We start from the raw sequence: 17,545 nt of genomic DNA on the forward strand, positions 1-17,545 counted from the left end.
CCACGACGAAGGGTGTGGAGGTGGCTATGTTAATGTGAGAGATTAGCATGTTAATGGTAAATCGCAAAGCAGCAACGTCGAGCTTGGCGAGCGAGGTGGCTGTGTTAGTGTGAGAAATTTTACCTGTTAATGTAAAATCAGAGAGCCGAAAATAACAACTAACTAGATGACACGTTCGTCATCTGGCCACATGGTCGACCAGCTCTGAACCAATTCCTCAACCACATCAATTTCATACACCCAGCCATCACCATGGAGGTGGAAAAGGATGGCAAGTTACCATTCTTGGATGTTTTAATCGAAAGGAGACCAGATGGCTCAATGGGACACTGTTTACAGGAAAGCCACCCATACGGATGCATATCTAAAACCTGACTCCCACCACCATCCTTCCCAGAAGAATTCCCACATAAAAACGCTACACCATAGAGCTCGATGTATTTCCGACCATCATCACCTAGCCAGTGAACTGAAACACGTACACCAAGCTCTCAAGATGCATGGATATTCAGACTACACAATCCGTAAAGCTATCACCCCAACCGTTGAGAAATAACCATCTGAGGACCCAATCAAAACCATCACCTTGCCATACATAGCAGGGGTCACCAAAAAGATCTCCAAAATCATGAGCAAACACAAGATCCTGGTTCGATTTAACACAGTCCATTAAATTCATGATCTGATCCCATCTGTGAAGGATGTGATCCCTGACATGCAATACCCCGGCGTCTACAAACTAAGCTGTGTCTGCGGCATTAGTTACATTGGGGAAACTAAGCGACATGTCTCGGACCGTGTTCGTGAACACAAGGCAGATCTGAAACACGGTAGGACCAATACCTCGGCCGTGGCTGATCATTGTTTTAACGCTGTGGGCACACATGAAATTGATTTCTCGAAGACGAAGGTACTTTGCAAACCCACTGGCTATCAACAAAGATTCGTTCAGGAAGCCATCAACATATACAGACACAACTTCAAACGAGAAGATGGGTATAAACTGAGCAATCATTGGAAGGACGTTATCAGCCAGTTTAAGTCATAACTGGCTGTGATGTTCCCATCCTACCACCTTCCGATATTAGTTGTTATTTTAGGCTCTCTGATTTTACATTAACAGGTTAAAATTCCCACACGATCACAGCCACCTCGCTCACCGAGCTCGATGTTGCTGCTCTGCGATCTTTCATTAACATGCTAATTTCTCACATTAACATCACTAGCCTCGCCAACTAGTTTATGACCCTTGAGCTACACCCATTTTAAACCTTTAAAACATTCTGCCTCAGCAGCTTTCACCCTCGTTTTTCCTCCTGATAACGATCGCTTGTGTTGTGATCGAAACGTCGTAGTTTTTGCTATTTTTGTTATTGTTTTGAACCTATCCACGTGACTTTATTGAAAGACCCAAATAATGTCAAAACTAAGATAATGTTGGCGGTACACCGGTGATCAGCAGTATGTATATTTAAAAAACGCAGTAATTATTATTTATTTGCCCGCGATTCGCAACCCCAGTTCAGAAAATCTTGTGGGGTGCATTACAATCAGTTATCGTTATGTTGAAGCAGTCAGTAGACTAATGTTATGAGCAGCTCAACACGAAGTTTCACAGTCTGTTGCTGTATATCACCCAACCTGATGATTTGCTCCGTGTTCCAAAGATAGATTTGACTTCGTGCCCTTAACTTGATCGGACGGTTCCTAAATCATTTCTTGGCAGACGGTGGCATCAAAATATTATGACTTGTGGTGTCACCACACGTTCGAATGCAAAGCAGCTGCTGAATCAAAGGCAATTACTGATGGAGCATCTCCAGCTCACTCAAGCCAACAGCAACATCGTCAGACTGTTTTATGAGGACCGGTGTGTTATGTTGCACCGGTGTACCGCCAATATGTCCATATCAATCCTGGTTTTTGTTAGTATTATTATAGGATACTAACTCAGCCACAATGGATAGATGCTCCAGATTCGAATGCAACATTATTTTTCCAGTGTTGCAACTTATGTTATACAAAGCAATGCAAATAATATGTTGCTTGTGATATCATTCGCAAGCAACATTTCACTGTTGAACCTTGGCTTCAGAGAAAGTCGAATAAATGACGTGGGATCTGACACTGCCTTAGAACGTTGTTTTACACAAGTTGAACGCATTCTCTTGTGGGGAATGGTGGCAGCCATTGTGGTGCTGATGTGGTTGAGAAAAAAGACCTCAAAACTTAAAGGAATTCAATTTATCAACGCCTTCAACAAGAACTATGTTTACGGTTTACCTCTGCAATTTTTTTACGCACTTGTATGACTTACAGTTTATTTTATACACAGACCAATGTGATTACAGTAACGTGTGTGTAAATAATACGAAGTTACTTGGTATCGTTTTAGGCATCAACGGCATGACTTTCGGTAATCTGAATGGGCTCAACATGGGGCTCAAGGAACGCGTGGACTGGTACTTGATGGGTCTGGGTGGAGAACTCGACATGCACACCATTCACTTCCATGGCCAGACATTCCGATACAAGGTTGGTTGGCGGTGGGCTTCTGTTTTATAATACAGCACTGTGTTAATATCAGTTCTCCTATCCTCACATATATATACATTTTAATTGGCTCAAGCCTACAGTAAATCACGTGAATGTTTTTGTGGACACTCCCACTCTGAATCCCTCCCCTTTCCTCGCCTCATGTGAAAACAAACTCTGCTCTGGTTTCTTCTTCCTTCTTTATCCCTCTCTTCTCTGCCCTCTCGCCACCAACCTCTCCCCTTATTTCCCTTCTCCCCTTCCTGCACGGCGCTCCTTCTTTCTTCCTGCTCATCTTGAGCCTTGCCATTTGTGTCTGTCTTGGGGACTTCTATCCCGGCATCCATTGCCTTTCCCAGTCAGCTTTCCCTGTCTGCCCTTTTGCACAACTTTCCTTCTAGGAACAGTAACAAAAGCCATCCTCAATCTTGCCTCCTCTAACTACCAATTTTTTCTCTTCTCTCTTCCCTTTCCAATTCCCTTTTTTTTCCTCCAATACATTACATGCTTGACTCCCCTTACCGTGGTGTGTAGCCACGGGAAAAACTTTTATTCAGATAATTTTAAAAACTGCAATCTACCCACACACATAGAAATCACACTGCACCAATACTCTGAATTAAAGTTTATTAATGGCGCAAATACACCATACTTGGAAGGGGAATATTTTGCAGGAAGGGCGTAGCCTGACTGCCTACGAACTCAGTCACTCAAGTGTTCTACCACGTACGTCGTAGCTGTACTCAGGGCGTCGCACGGACGCTGCGAGAGTCGGAGAGAGAAGGTCGAGCGAAAACTTCACCTATCACTGCCTCGTAGCAGCACTCGCTGGCATCACACAGATGCTGCGAGCGGCTCGAGGAGGCAGGACGGCAGGGAGTGGGTCTTGTCGGCCCGGAAGTTGGAGACAACTGAGCTAATCGTCCCGGGGCTCCCACCTTTATTCTATAAACGTCAAAGGCCCAGGGGAACGTCGTGCCGCACAGACAATGATGCGCATACCTTTTGATTTTAAACTGATGCCCCGCCCTTACCTGGAGCGTTATTTTCCATTACGCCTCGACCTATTGTCTACGCACCCGCTCTCGATCCCGCGGAATACACCTCCGCGGGGGGTCCAGGGCTTTCCCTCCCCCCCTCCCCATCTGCGCCGCCCACAGGCTATTTCCCCCCTGGCTCCTCCCCCCCCCCCCGTGCTGTGAGCGTTCTTATTGCGGTTAGCCCGGTGAGTTTCTGTGCGTCCAAACAATATTTAGCCAATTTAGGGGCACCACAATGTAACCTGTCCTGTGAGGGTCGGCCAATCTCCTGGCACCAGGAAACCCTGGGACTCTCCCTCGAGGGGCCCTTCGGATTAAAACCCGATGTGCCAGGCAACCCCCCCCCCCCCCCTGTCAGGACACTACGTGGGTGCGCTGCGTGTGGGTGTGTGTTTAGTGCGGGGGCCGGGAGGGGATCGCGGCGATTGCGGAGTTGCTCTGCAGTCGTGGAACTACAGGTGTGATGTAATTATCTTCATTGCCTGGTATGCAGGAAGTCTCAAGTTCGATCCCGAGCCTGAAGCCTATATATTTGGAGTTTGCATGTTGTCCCCGTAGTCGCGTGGATATTTTCTCCGATTTTTCCCTCCACGTTTAGCAACATGCATTGAGATTATTTAGATTATGTTGCTGCTATGAATATCCAAATGATAAGCCACTTTGTTGAGCTATTATTTGTGGCCAGGTCGCTTCTGAAAAATAAGTTAAATGCCTCGGTGGGCTTTGTCTGGTAGGGTGGGGATGGTTTAGTTTTATTTATTTGTGTTTGGGTGATTTGTTTACCTTTCTTGTACTTTGCACTCGTATCGTGTTTTGTACTGTTTGTTGTTGTGACGTTCTTAACCCGCCCCTAATCTGTGTAAAAGAGCTTTATATATCATCGTATTCCTCCAGTATACGGTAAATATTCTTATTCTGGTATACTCTCCATTATGTTTGAAAAATTACCATTTGTGCATAAAATACTCAAAACATAAATACCCTTGTAATTAAAGTCGTCCTCGTGTGTGTGTGCAGGTGGCAGGTGGTAGGTAAGGACGAGGTCTCTGACGTGTACGACGTGTTTGTGGAGAGTGGTAGTGTAGCGATTAGCACTTTGCACTACAAACCGAGTTCACGGCCACCACCAGTGACGATTGTCTGAAACGGTCCTGGGCCTCCACCAGGTCGATTCAGCCTCAAATGAGTACTTGGTGCGTAAACATCACCACTGGGGAGACAAAGGCGGCCGGGCGTAGTGCTGGCATCCCACCCCCTCATGTGCCGTGTCCCCCTTCATAGATGCTCGCTAATAGCACTTGCCCCAACAGTATGTTAAGGCTATACGGGGGATCTTTGTCTTTGTTTGCAGGTGGCGGGTAAGGACACGGTGTCTGACGTGTACGACGTGTTTGCGGGGACCTTCGTCACGGTGGAGATGACGACGGACAACCCTGGCACGTGGCTTCTGCACTGCCACGTTCATGACCACATCGAGGCTGGCATGGTGGCATTTTTCCAGATCAAGACCAAACCCTTAGGTCTGGAGCCCCGTGTGATGTTCGCGTCAAACTGATTTGCCAACGAAATAGATGTCGTGGCTGTTTTAAAAGTGGCGATCATCGATTGGTCGTCTCGTGGTGATGCAAGTTGGGAAATAGTGATAAAAAATAATAATAAGCCGAATACTGCAAAGCAACAATGTAACTTGTGTCAAAATCATGCACTTATTTCAGTTGATACATAATTATAATAACATGTTTATACAAAGTGAGAAATACTCTTTGGTTCTTTCGGTAAAGTCACATAGGTATGGACGCTTGTGTTGCCCCCGAAACGTCGTGATTCATTTTTTTTTATACCTACGCGACTTTACCGAAAGAACCAAAGAGTATGGATTCCTGCAATCACGAAAGCTTGAAATCAAAAGTGAGAGATGTTCATATTCATGCATTCATGGCTTGAATATAAATGCATTTGTGTGATTCACAATGTGGCAATAACGAGTCTTCTGATATCAACGTCCGGATTGCTATTCGTGTTGAAATTTTTATTCTCCCCTCCTTGTGGCACTACGCTCGTGCCTATGGAAAATATCAGCAGGAGCATGCACCATGATTCATCCCAAAAGCAATCTACCAAGTACTGAATATATAAACCTATTCCACAGTGGACCATTCTACATGACAGAATGGTTCACTGCGGGTGACAGCGATGCTGGCAACAGAGCCTGTGCGGGTCGTGTTACCACACACACCAATTTGACATTCAGTGGTGTAGCTATCACGTGTGCCAGGGGGTGCAACTGCACCAGGAAAACCACAGGCCAGAAGGGCCCCGGGGCTTGAGGATGGAGAAGGCATTTAATCGATTGCTTACATCGGCTAAGGCAATTTGTGGCATTTCACTGCAGCTGTAATTTGAACTCTGTGTGGTAATATTTATTTAGTTTTATACCGCGTAGTTCATGCAGTAACATCTCTCCCCCTCCCCGTCCAATACGTTAGCATGTGCAACAATAGTTACTTGCACACAACCACGTCCACGTCGCCGGCTCTTGCGCACCACTTCGTGCCTTCTTTTAGCTCCGCCCCCCTCCCTCCCGATACGTTCCATTCATTGGCTACCACATTCTGATAAGCCCCCCCCCCTTTCCTCCCCCCTCAACTTGCATTTAAGGGCTTACATCTTGAATCCTTGCCTCACTTGATGCAGCAAATCTGGCTGTGACGGTCCCACCTGATGACGGAGACTTGTGTTGCCTCCGAAACGTCGTGATTTTTTTATTTTTATTGTTTTATTTTTATTAATTTTAATTTCATTTTTTACCTACGTGACTTTACCGAAAGAACTAAGAGTATGAATCCTTGCAGTCACGAAAGCTTCAAATCTAGAATGATATTACTCCATACTTTGCTGTGTTACTTTCGCCTGCCGAGCGAGAGTATGGCTCCTCCTTGATGCCCACGGTAAGGGAGCTTCACATAATTTGTGCGAATAGCTCTTGATGCATCACCACGCCAAATTTCCCACCACTGGGAGAATAGCAATGCTGCCAGTCAGCTTTGTGGTTAGAGTGGATATTTGATTAAAAGAGATGGGGTGGTATCCATGATTAAAGTCGAACATTTAAATGTCTACTGTGGACAGAGATTTCAGAACCTCAACGTGTACAATGTTCTGGGATGTTAATTATGGATTATAATTGTGATATTGTACATACACCACGGACATCCTGAGCGATTTATAAAGTCTAATATGTGTTTTACATTAAGAACGAATGAATCAAATTGACCGTCATTTATTGTGTTTCAGTAACCGCGAACCCTACGGAGAAGACCGCAATTGGACAACACTCCTCTGCCTCTTCTCACACCGGCTTATATTCCCTTGCGTTGAGCCAACTGTGCGTCAAACTCCTGGTGGCCAGTCACCTGCTACACATTTATGTCCACGAGACATCGTAGGTTTTCAAAGCAAATTTGGAAATATTCCTATCAGAGATAAATATCAACATTTTCTCCCAGACAAATCTGAACAAACAGATGACATTTCATAATGCTAGATAAGGCTCAATGTTCCGTCCCAAGTGGAATTGTGTTGTACTATGTTCTGTAATTGCATAGTTATTATAAGGTGCATGATGTAATGTATGAAAACTGCGGAACGCATCTGAGATGGTGTACACTGAGGAGATAAAGCAGCGGCAAACGGCTTGTGCGCAGATGCTGGGTGCATTATCACATCGCGGAATCGTGAGAGGTGGGGGCTCGGTGAAACATTCGTCCAGCAGTCGATTGAAATTGGCTGTTGATGGTAGTAACTGTCACAGGAAGGATGAGATAAAGTAGCCTATTGTGGTGCTGCTATGTGTAGCGTACGAGACTCGAATCAGTAAATGTGCCTTTGCGGTGTTATTGCTTTGGTCTTGGAGGGTTGTGTGCATCTAACGTAGACTACCTGCGAATTGTATTTTGTGCAAGAGAGTGAACTTCACGTGCTTGTGAAGGAACGTAAACGTGTACTCGGTCTTCTAAGCGGGGGAGAGGCGTGTGCGCTTTGACGGAGCACTGAAGGTGCGCCCTGAATTTGCATTCACGTTTTTGTATTTGCAGACATTGTGAATGTGCAAAGCCAAGTGCTGCTCTTCTTGTCTTATAATGGAGCCTCTTGTGCAAAATAAAAACATAAACAATCTGACAATAAACAAATGTTTTGTTCATATTTTGTTTTAGAAACACACACCGAATGTCGTGGAATGTATTTTTGATTATTTACTTTTGCAGAGATGATCATAAACGCATTTACAGAAATATGCATTTACAAGCAGAAGATTACTTGAAAACGACACGTACTGAAGCTGTAATAAACCCCAGCATAAAGCCGCTGTTTTGACATTCTATGTCCTCGTATTGTCATCCAGTATGAATTCAATGTGTTTCCCTGTCTTGATTGATATGTCCTACGTCCTCCCACTTCTAGCTAATGTTTGTCCACCCAAGTCCAGGCCCCTGTTGCCATCACAACCCACATCTCGGATTGGTCCGACCTGGTCGGTCTTTACATCGCAACATCCCACCGTGCCTGTCAACCTAACCACATGCTTTTGACCCCACTTGTTGATCGGTGCTTGCGAAGGTGGCTCCACGCCTACAAAGGTGGCAGGGGGCCATACTTTGTCAGTCTCCCTTCCACCTACCAGCGCCCACTTGCCCGCCTCCCTCCACCCAGACCATCGTTAGCACCACCTATAATTCATCTCGGCCTCCTGAACTGCTGCTCCATTGGCAAAAAATATTTCCTCATCCACAATACCATCTCTGACCATATTGACACATTCTTCTCATCTTCACCAGGTCTGAATTTCCACTAGCCGTCACAAGGTCCTTCACGCTCCCTGTGCAACTGAGTACATTGGGCAGTGGACTAAACATTATTCACAATGCCAATTTCACCATAAACATCTCCAACTCTTAAGAGCGCCTTCAAACCATGGGTGGCAAGGTGAGGTTTAAAACAATTAGGTTTGATAAGGTTTAAATTAAAAACCTCAATATCCCAAAGGTCCAGTTAGGGTGAGGTTTTGAGAATTATAAAAATACGCCATTTTGGTTTTTGCAGGAAGCCTGACTGAAGTAACAAACTGCGGAAGGCCGGAGCCCGGAAATTAGAAATCTTGGCATTACCTGAGATACTAGTGTCATCAAACGAATCCAATTTCCACCGCGAGCAAGATCATGGATCAGGATCTGGATGAGCATTTACTTGATTCAGAAGAATGTGATAGTGATGTCGTAATTGTGATGGAGAAGAATGGAGTGGCCAACGCGGAGAAAGATAGAGTGGCCGACGCGGCGTCAGCGAACGCAGGGAAGGCCAGAGGACGCTCGATGGGCCAGTTTTGGCACTACCTCACCGATGATCCGGAACCGCACAAGTTGAAGAGTGCCGTCTGCAAACACTGTCACACCAGATTCAACCATCACAAGAAGAGTGAGCAGGCGATGAGGCACCTGAATGCATGCGCCACTTTTCGGAGGGCAATGAATGGCACCGAGATAGATGATCGTCCCGAGTGGCATGCGTCGAACAAAAAGTGGGCGAAGCCATCGAAGGCAAGCGGCAGCTCAACTCCATCTACATCGAATGCTTTGTCGATGAAGCAAGGATCGATCAAAGATCACCGAATATCCAAGCTCGAAAAGCGAATGAAGGAGAAGTTCGAGCAGGCCATAGCAATGCATTACTTTGTCTCGGGCACGTCGTTCCAGCGGGTCGAGGAGAAGAACCTGGTGATCACTGTGAAGACCCTTCGCCCAGATGCAGTGCTGCCAAACAGGAAGAGGCTGGCCGGACCATTGCTCGACAGGGCGTACATCGACATGAAGAAGAAGGTTGACACCGTCCTGGACAATAAGACCGTTTGCCTGACATCTGATGCATGGTCAAACATCAAGAATGATCCGATTGTGAAGTACATGGTCACATCGCCGTCCACAACATTGTTTCTCGAGTCAGTGTCGACTGGAGAGCAGGGCCACAACGCTGACTGGATCGCCTCGTGTGATGGCGGCCCTTCCGAAGACTACATTCACTGGCCCGGTCACCAACAACACATCCACCAACAAGAATGCGTGGGAACAGCTCTCGAAGGCTCACCCATCCTATTTCAAAGGCTGTACGTCGCATGGTCTGTATTTGCTATTCAAGAACATATTCTCTGCCATGAAGACGAGGAAAGCAGGCCAATCATAACACAGATACCCAAACGACTATCTGTTGAGTACCTGCTTGAGTTCATCATGGGGTGCAAGGACACGGTCAAATTGTTTCACAACAGTCACGTTCTCAAGGCACAGTTGCAGGCTGAACAGAAGATTGCTGGCGTTCGAGCGTTGGGCCGGCCGGCTCCTACACGTTGGGGAACGATCAATGGCTGTTGCAAGACGCTGTTGTAGTCGGAGATGATTCTGCATTCCATTGTCACAACTCGTGACTTCATCAAGGGGATGGCAGCTCAGAAATCCGAGCGGATGCCAATAAAGACCATCATTATGAGCGACGACTTCTTCTCTCTGTTGCATAAGTCCCTTGCCATTCTAACGCCCATTGACGCATTGATTGTCAAATATCAATCCGATTCCGTACCAGTCTCTGAAGTCTTGCCGGATTTTCACACCCTCCCTGCTGAGTTTGCAAAGCTGCACGAAGACGGTCATGCGAGAACTGAAGAGATCAACTACCTGATCAAGTTGGCAGCAAGTCGCTTTCAGTTCATGTATGTAAAGGCCCATGGACTGGCGTATCTGTTAGATGCTCGATTAATTGGAGAGGGTTTGAGCCTGGTTAATCGAAAAGAGCTGGAGAACATCTTACTGGAGACACCGATCGACGATGAGACGGCAGTTGATGACGAGAGGCGCTCTTTATGCAGCTCACCGAGTACGTCATTTCGGCGCAGCAGAAGAAGGATGCCGGCGGGTTTAGATTCATTACGCTGCTCAAGGGACGTAAGACACCTTTGCAGTATTGGCAGTCTGACGGTGTGGCATGGCCTGATTTTCAGAAGATCGGCGTCAAGCTGTTCACAATGGCGACATCCTCTGCAGCCTCGGAGCACAACTTCTCAACTATGGGCTTCATACACAGCAAGCTCAGGAACAGCTTGGCGCCCAGTTCGGTGGAGAAGTTGGTCTACCTCAAGAGCAACTATGCGGCGTTCGCCGAATGCAGTTATATGTCCGAGCGCGACGACATGGACTCGTCGGAGGAGGACTGATGTAGAGGAGTACTGTGGGGACCCAATGAGGGGCAACCGCGGGAAGGGGGCCAAGCAAAAAGGGGAGTGCCAGAAGGGCGAGAGAGGAGGGTAAGTAGACAAAGTGAGATGTCTGCTAGTGGAGGAGCCAGGTAGAAGGAGGAGAGCCAGGTAAAATGGAGGAGCCCGGGCTAAGGGGATTAAAGGGAACCTGGACGGAACGGGAGATGGGTCAGAGACAAAGGAGAGCCTGGGAGAGAGAGAGTAGCCAGGTAGCAAGTAGAAAGGCTCCTGGGCCGGAGAGACAAAGGAGGTTACGTGTGGAAGAGTACGAGATAGCCTGGACACAGGTCGAGGGACAGGGAGTAGTGAGTACCCACGATGGAACTAAGAGTGCGGATGTTGGCGTGAATAAACGGCAAGCAGCCCTGAATATTCAACCCTGGTCTCCGTCTGAGTCTACAATCCCACAGGGCAACATGAAGCACGACTCTACACTAGTGTAGGGGTGTTACGGGAGGGCAAACAAAGACACAAAGGGTGGTTGCGCCCGCACACGTAAGGGTGCCTACATCCACATCTGCAACGGTTAGCCCTGGGGGGCTGTGACGGCGCTGTGATCCCCCATGGCCCCACCCCTCGGGGGGGGGGGGGGGGGAGTTGCTATATAAGGTGGGGAGCCGGTGGGCTCGGGGTCCAGTATTACAGCTTAAACCAGTGAAGAGTGAAGACCAGCAGGATAGGCCCTGGGACTCCCCTGGCTCGCTGTCCTTCTAAGGACCGACCAGGGCAAGCCAGCGGCGCGGCCCTGAGAGCCCAGAGCCAATGCTCTTGTAAGAGCCGGTCTGGTTGGCTAAGGGTGCCGAGATCCTAGTTTGGCCAGAGCTGGATCAGCTAGCCTCCCCTAGCTCTCTAGTGGAGGACCTAGAAGCAGACTAGCCGGGCTAGCGCTAGTGGTGTCTCCCTGTTAGACGGGTGAAGGGGCCGTTACCCCTTCAAGTATTGTGTCCTGCCCTTTGGTTGAATAAATAAGTGTGCCTCCAACTACGTCATCTACGTCTTTTTGAACTCACTACAACTGGAGTCAGAAGTGGTTTTCTAAGAGTTACCAATGGATACAAGACGGACGACTCGTACCGGGGGACCTGGAGAGGAAGACACCTCGGCTAACTCGGAGGTTGAATTCGCCGAGGGCGAGCCCGTGCAATTGCTGCCGAGTCCCCCGCCACCACAGCAGCCGGACGGGTGGGGGCCGTCGGCTGACGGGCTGCGGGTGGCTCACTCCCGCCTGGCGGAGCTACTATACGCAGCAGCTGCCACGCTAGAGGAAATTACTCGCCTGGGGGTTGGAGGAGCAACATGGTGCGACGACGGGCGACACTCAACGCCAGTTCCCGCCGTATCGACGGGACTGGAAGTTGAATTTTCCGCCATCAGTACAGTGGGTGCTGAGGGTGGGGCCCGGGCACATCAGATGGCCGATGGTCACCAACCAGTGGCCGCCACGTCATCAACGAGGGCCGATCACTACTGCCTCCGTTCAACGGCCGCCGCGTCATCAAAAACGGCCGACTGTGGCGAGCGCCAATCAACGGCCAGCGCATCACCAGCAGTGCGACCGCCGATGGCGTCCGCCATTCCCTCAAATACTGTACAGGATGGCGGGAACGGCGGCTGGCGATCTTCGGCGGCGGAGTCCACGTTCCAGCAGCGGTTGCCGGTCCTAAATGAGTTTGTGGCGGACGACGGCGACTGGGGAGCGTTCCAAAGACGGTTCCTCGCCCACCAAGAAATGTCACGATGGACGGACGAAGAGGCGCTACGCGCGCTCCCGGCGACGCTGGACAGCGACGCTCTCACCACCCTCACTACGGCGCCAAGATCGGCGCGCGCTACGCTGCAGCCAGCGCTTCAACTCCTGTCTGAAGTCTACGGACCACCTTCCGACTGCAGACAACTATTTTACGACCGACAGCGGGGCGCGAAGGAATCGCCCCTGGCGTACCGCATGGCTCTCCTGGCCCTGGCAAAGACGGCCTTCCCATGGATGGATGAAGAGGGAGTGGAAGCTATGGTGGCGGAGAAAATCTTGTTGCTGGCTGACGATTTGAACATCGTCGTCTTGGTGCAGGACGACAAGGAGATGTGTTCCCTGCAGGCCGCACGGCACATCCATGCTAACCTGCTGTCCCAATGTCGTAAAGCTAGCAAGGCGGCGGCCGGGCACACCGTGGCTGCAACCACCCTCTCATCGGAAGAGGTCTGCGCTGTGGGTCGCCCGACGGAGTGAAGATCTGGTGACCGACCAGCTCGGGATGGGCCGAGCCACCAGGATCAGCCCAAGCCGACTGGGGCGCTCACACGGTGCTACAACTGTGGCCTCTGGGGCCATCTGGGTTCTGGATGCCGGGCTCCTCGGCAGCACGGTGCAACACCTCGGCTGGACGACGCTCCTCTTCCCAAGGCTCCGCAGTGAACTCCGGCAAGTCGTGGCACCCCACATGTTTGGCCTACGCACACACCTGTTACTCACTCACGCGCTGCAACGAACGGGTTTCGAAAATCGGCTGTCGTTGTGTCAAACTGTGCCGCGATGGGGATGGCATTCCAACCGGGCCAGTGGTCTGAGTTGGCCGACCGCGTTGTTGCCGCGTCGGCGGGGTCGTCGGTCATTGTGGGACATATCGATGGGGTGGAGGTGCGGGTCTTGGTTGATACGGGAGCATCGGCAACAATTGTGTCCGATTTAATTTACAACATTCTTCCCGTTCAAAGCCGCCCTCTGCTCCCGGTCGATGTTCCGTGTTATGCTGCCAACGGGGGCTCGTTGGGCATTATTGGCCAGATCCGCGCACAAATTTGTATTGTGGGACATCAAATTATCCGGGCCGGTGTTAGTCTCCTTCTCTCTGGCAGTCCCGTGCCTGTTGGGGACAGACTTTTTGGCCAAAATGGCAATTAGAATACTGATCGACCAGGGATGCATCGAACTCCCTTCGGGCTGACGTATGATGTTCCTGTCCTCCCCCGCTACTGTGCGTAATGCATTTGCGACGGTACAGGCGCTCGTTACGCGAACGGTACGCTTACCGCCGGGAGCTCAAATGTTCGTGCCTCTTCGGCTGTGTCGACCCTTCGCTAAGGGGATTGGGGATCAAGGTGTTTTGTTGGGACCATCTAGGGCCGGGGTCAATGGACCCGATTTGATAGCGGCCCAGACGATTGTTAAAGGGAACGAGGACCCCTTCATCGCGGTCCTCAATGTTGGGTTGCGAACGGCTGTGGTTCCTCAAGGGACCGTGCTTGCACACGTAACGCCGGTACCTTGTGAGGAACCGGTCATTGGGCAGGTGAGCACTGCTCCTCCATCGCAGCCGCATTTGGACCGTGATGAGGGGTGGCTGGATGCGCTTTGTGCGGGATCATCGGACCTGTCCAACTCACAGCGTGCCAAATTACGAACCCTTTTGCGCGATTTTTCCGATGTTTTTAGTCAACACAAATATGATATTGGCTGTACTAAACTGCTCCGACACCATATTGACAATGGTGACAGCGTGCCAATCCGCCAAAATCCTTTTCGGTTGAGTCCCGCTGGCTGTAGATGACATGCTAGCTGCAGACATTATATCCTCTTCTACCAGCCCTTGGGGTGCACCCATCGTGTTAGTTAAAACACACGATGGCTCTTTGCGATTCTGTGTCGATTTTCGTCGCCTAAACAAAATCTCGGTGGCCGATGCATTCCCGCTCCCTCGGATGGATGAATCTCTTGACGCCCTGGCTGGGGCATGGTTCTTCTCCACGTTGAATTTGCTGTCAGCGCTTAATGGAATTATTGCTGGCTTGCAATGGGATACTTGTCTGATTTACCTAGACGATATCATCGTCTTTAGTAAAACATTCGAGGAACACCTCCAAAGGTTGCGGGCTGTTTTTCTCAAGATGCGTGCTGCTAATTTGAAATTCAAGCCGCAAAAATGTCACTTGCTCCGCGAATCGGTGCGGTATTTGGGTCACATTGTCGGATGGTCAGGTATTTCCACAGATCCCGCCAAAACACAATGTGTCAGCTTCTGGCCGACTCCCACCTCGGTGGGGGAGGTCAGGAGTTTCATTGGATTCGCGTCGTATTACCGGCGGTTTGTCGCCGATTTCGCGACGATCGCTAAGCCCTTACATGCCACTGGGGCCAGGAGGAGGAGGCTGCTTTTCACTCCCTCCGACACGCACCAGTGGGGGCCCCGCCATTAAGTTATCCCGACTTTTCGAAATCCTTCTTGCTCGATACGGACGCAAGCAACACGGGCATTGGTGGTGTGCTTTCCCAGGTTGTTGGGGGCGTAGAGCATGTTGTGGCATATGGCAGTAGAGTTTTGTCTCCGGCGGAGCAAAGGAACTGTGTCACCCGTCGGGAACTATTGGCAATCGTTTTCTTCATTCAGCAATATCGCCCATATCTGTACGGTCGCCACTTCACCGTCCGCACAGATCATGCGGCATTACAGTATGCCTTGCGGGTTCAACAGCCTTCAGAACAATTGTCTCGATGGTTGGAGATTCTTCAAGATTTCCATTTCGAGACTACATATCGTAAGGGTGTTCGCCACACGAACGCAGATGCTCTGTCGCGTTTGCCGCCCACTTCCGATTGCGCTTGCCTCCTGGGTTCGGGGCGTTGCAGACCTCCAAATGAGATCTCTAATTTGGTCCTTGCGGCCGCCGCCAATGCACCTTCGATTGCGGGTCCTATTGAGCAAGAGGGGAGGGATTCCTTGCTGGGGTTGTCCGTTGCGGAGTGGGGGCGCCTCCAAATGGAGGACACTTCCCTCCTCGTTGCGCCGTCGCATAGGGGGATCTGTTCTGGGTGCAGCGAATATCGACTCATGGGGGTTGTACCAGGGTCTCCTGATGCATTGGGATGGGAGATCCCGCCGCCACAGGCTCGTGGTGCCTTCCACACTGAGGGGTAGGGTGGTGTGGGCTGCTCACGAGCGGTTCCTGCACCTGGGGACTCACAAAACTCTTGCCATGCTCCAGCTGGATTTTTCTTGGCCAGGCATGGCAAAGGACGTGTATGATCTCCTAGGGTCCTGTACTCAGTGCGCGCAATGGAAGCCACCAGAAAAGGGGTCCAACCCACCGCTGCAGTCTATTAAGGTTACCCGGTTTACGAACTCGTCGCACTTGATATTTTGGGTCCATTCCCTACTACACCAAGGGGTAATAAGTACCTATTGGTTGGCGTTGAATATTTTACGCGATGGCCTATGGCCTGGCCCCTCGTCAACCAGTCGGCAGAAGCCATCGCTGAGGCCTTTGTCCAGGGCTACGTCCTCGACAAGGGCACTCCGGAGCGGCTGCTGACCGACCAAGGGAAACATTTCTCTGGTAAACGTCTCCACGAGGTGTGCGAGCTCTTGGGTACGAAAAAGATTCGTACCTCGCCATATCACCCGCAAACTGATGGGATGGTGGAGCGTCTACATCGGATTATCACGTCCATGCTGTCTCACCAGGTGTCTGAATCCCAGACCGATTGGGACCTTCATATCCCGGGGGTTTTGGCAGCCTACAGGATGGCTCCTCATGCGGCGACCGGATTTTCGCCCTTTTTCTTAATGTATGGTTGTGAGGCTGAATCGCCTGTCGCGACCCAGCTGCGGGTCTCCACGCCGCATGCTAAATCCAAATTGGCCGACCATGTCAAGTTCAACATCTCTAAATTGGCAGAGGCGCGGGAGGCGGCCATCCAAAATTCAGACCTCCGCCAAAAGGCGAATGAAAGGCTCAAGCTGGGCCGGGTACATGTGCACCGGTGGAAGCCGGGTGACAAAGCGTGGTTGCACTGTCCCCAAGTTCCGCTGGTAACCTCGTCGAAACTGTTGCGGCCATGGAGGGGGCCCGTGGAAGTGGTAAAGGTCTTGCGGCCACAATGTGTCCGTATTCAGTGGGGGAAGCGTCGTTGGTTCGTCCACCCCTCGCGGTTGAAACCGTTCGTTGCGCCCCATGTTCCTACTCCACACACACATGGCCGAACATGTGAGGTTTCCACTGACTCCCAGAGTCCGACTTCGCTGCATGCGCCTGATTTGCCACTGACTCTTCCACTTCCAGGTGCACCGGGACTGACGCGCTCGCAACCGCCAACCCCTCCCGGGGGGGTCGGGGGTCGCTCATCCGCGAAGCCAGACCCTCTCGCACCGGAACTGCTGACACCAACCGCTGGGCAGACCGGGGTTGCCGCTTGTGACAAAAGTCGCCAATACGCGCCGACTTTTGTGAGGCCGGCCTCTTGTGCAGCCCTCGCTGCGGTCACGGGGGAAATCCGTTTGGGGTGGGGAGACTTGTATTGTATATATGTTGGTTTCTTTATGGGATGGGGTATTTATTGGGGGTACGTCGTTTTTTTCAGTGTTGTTGTTGTTGCTGTTATTAATGCGAGGCACACACGGTTTTGGGGGGTTTTCATCTTTTATTGTAAAATTTTGTTGCAGCCGGGATGGCTGCGGGCTGTACAGGGGGGGGGGGGGGTGGGTGATGTAGGGGTGTTACGGGAGAGCAAACAAACACACAAGGGGTGGTTGCGCCCGCACAAGTAAGGGTGCCTACATCCACGTCCGCAACGATTAGCACTGGGGGGCTGTGATGGCGCAGTGATCCCCCACGGCCCCACCCCTCGGGCGGGGAGCCGGTGGGCTCGGGGTCCAGTATTACAGCTTAAACCAGTGAA

At 50.5% G+C, this 17,545-nt stretch overlaps 1 protein-coding gene across 1 annotated transcript in view; it reads left to right on the forward strand.

The window, feature by feature from the left end:
* Positions 1-7,741, forward strand: part of LOC144722930 (ceruloplasmin-like) — a 53,225-nt gene extending 45,484 nt beyond the window's left edge. The window contains exons 18-20 of the mRNA XM_078601356.1: positions 2,396-2,535; positions 4,927-5,095; positions 6,870-7,741. Coding sequence (XP_078457482.1) covers positions 2,396-2,535; positions 4,927-5,095; positions 6,870-7,021 — 461 coding nt within the window. The 3' untranslated portion in view covers positions 7,022-7,741. The remainder of the gene's footprint in view (positions 1-2,395; positions 2,536-4,926; positions 5,096-6,869) is intronic.
* Positions 7,742-17,545: the final 9,804 nt, after the last annotated feature.

Source organism: Lampetra planeri, chromosome 16, assembly GCF_965212315.1.
Source record: "Lampetra planeri chromosome 16, kcLamPlan1.2.h2, whole genome shotgun sequence".
NCBI classification, from domain to species: domain Eukaryota; kingdom Metazoa; phylum Chordata; class Hyperoartia; order Petromyzontiformes; family Petromyzontidae; genus Lampetra; species Lampetra planeri.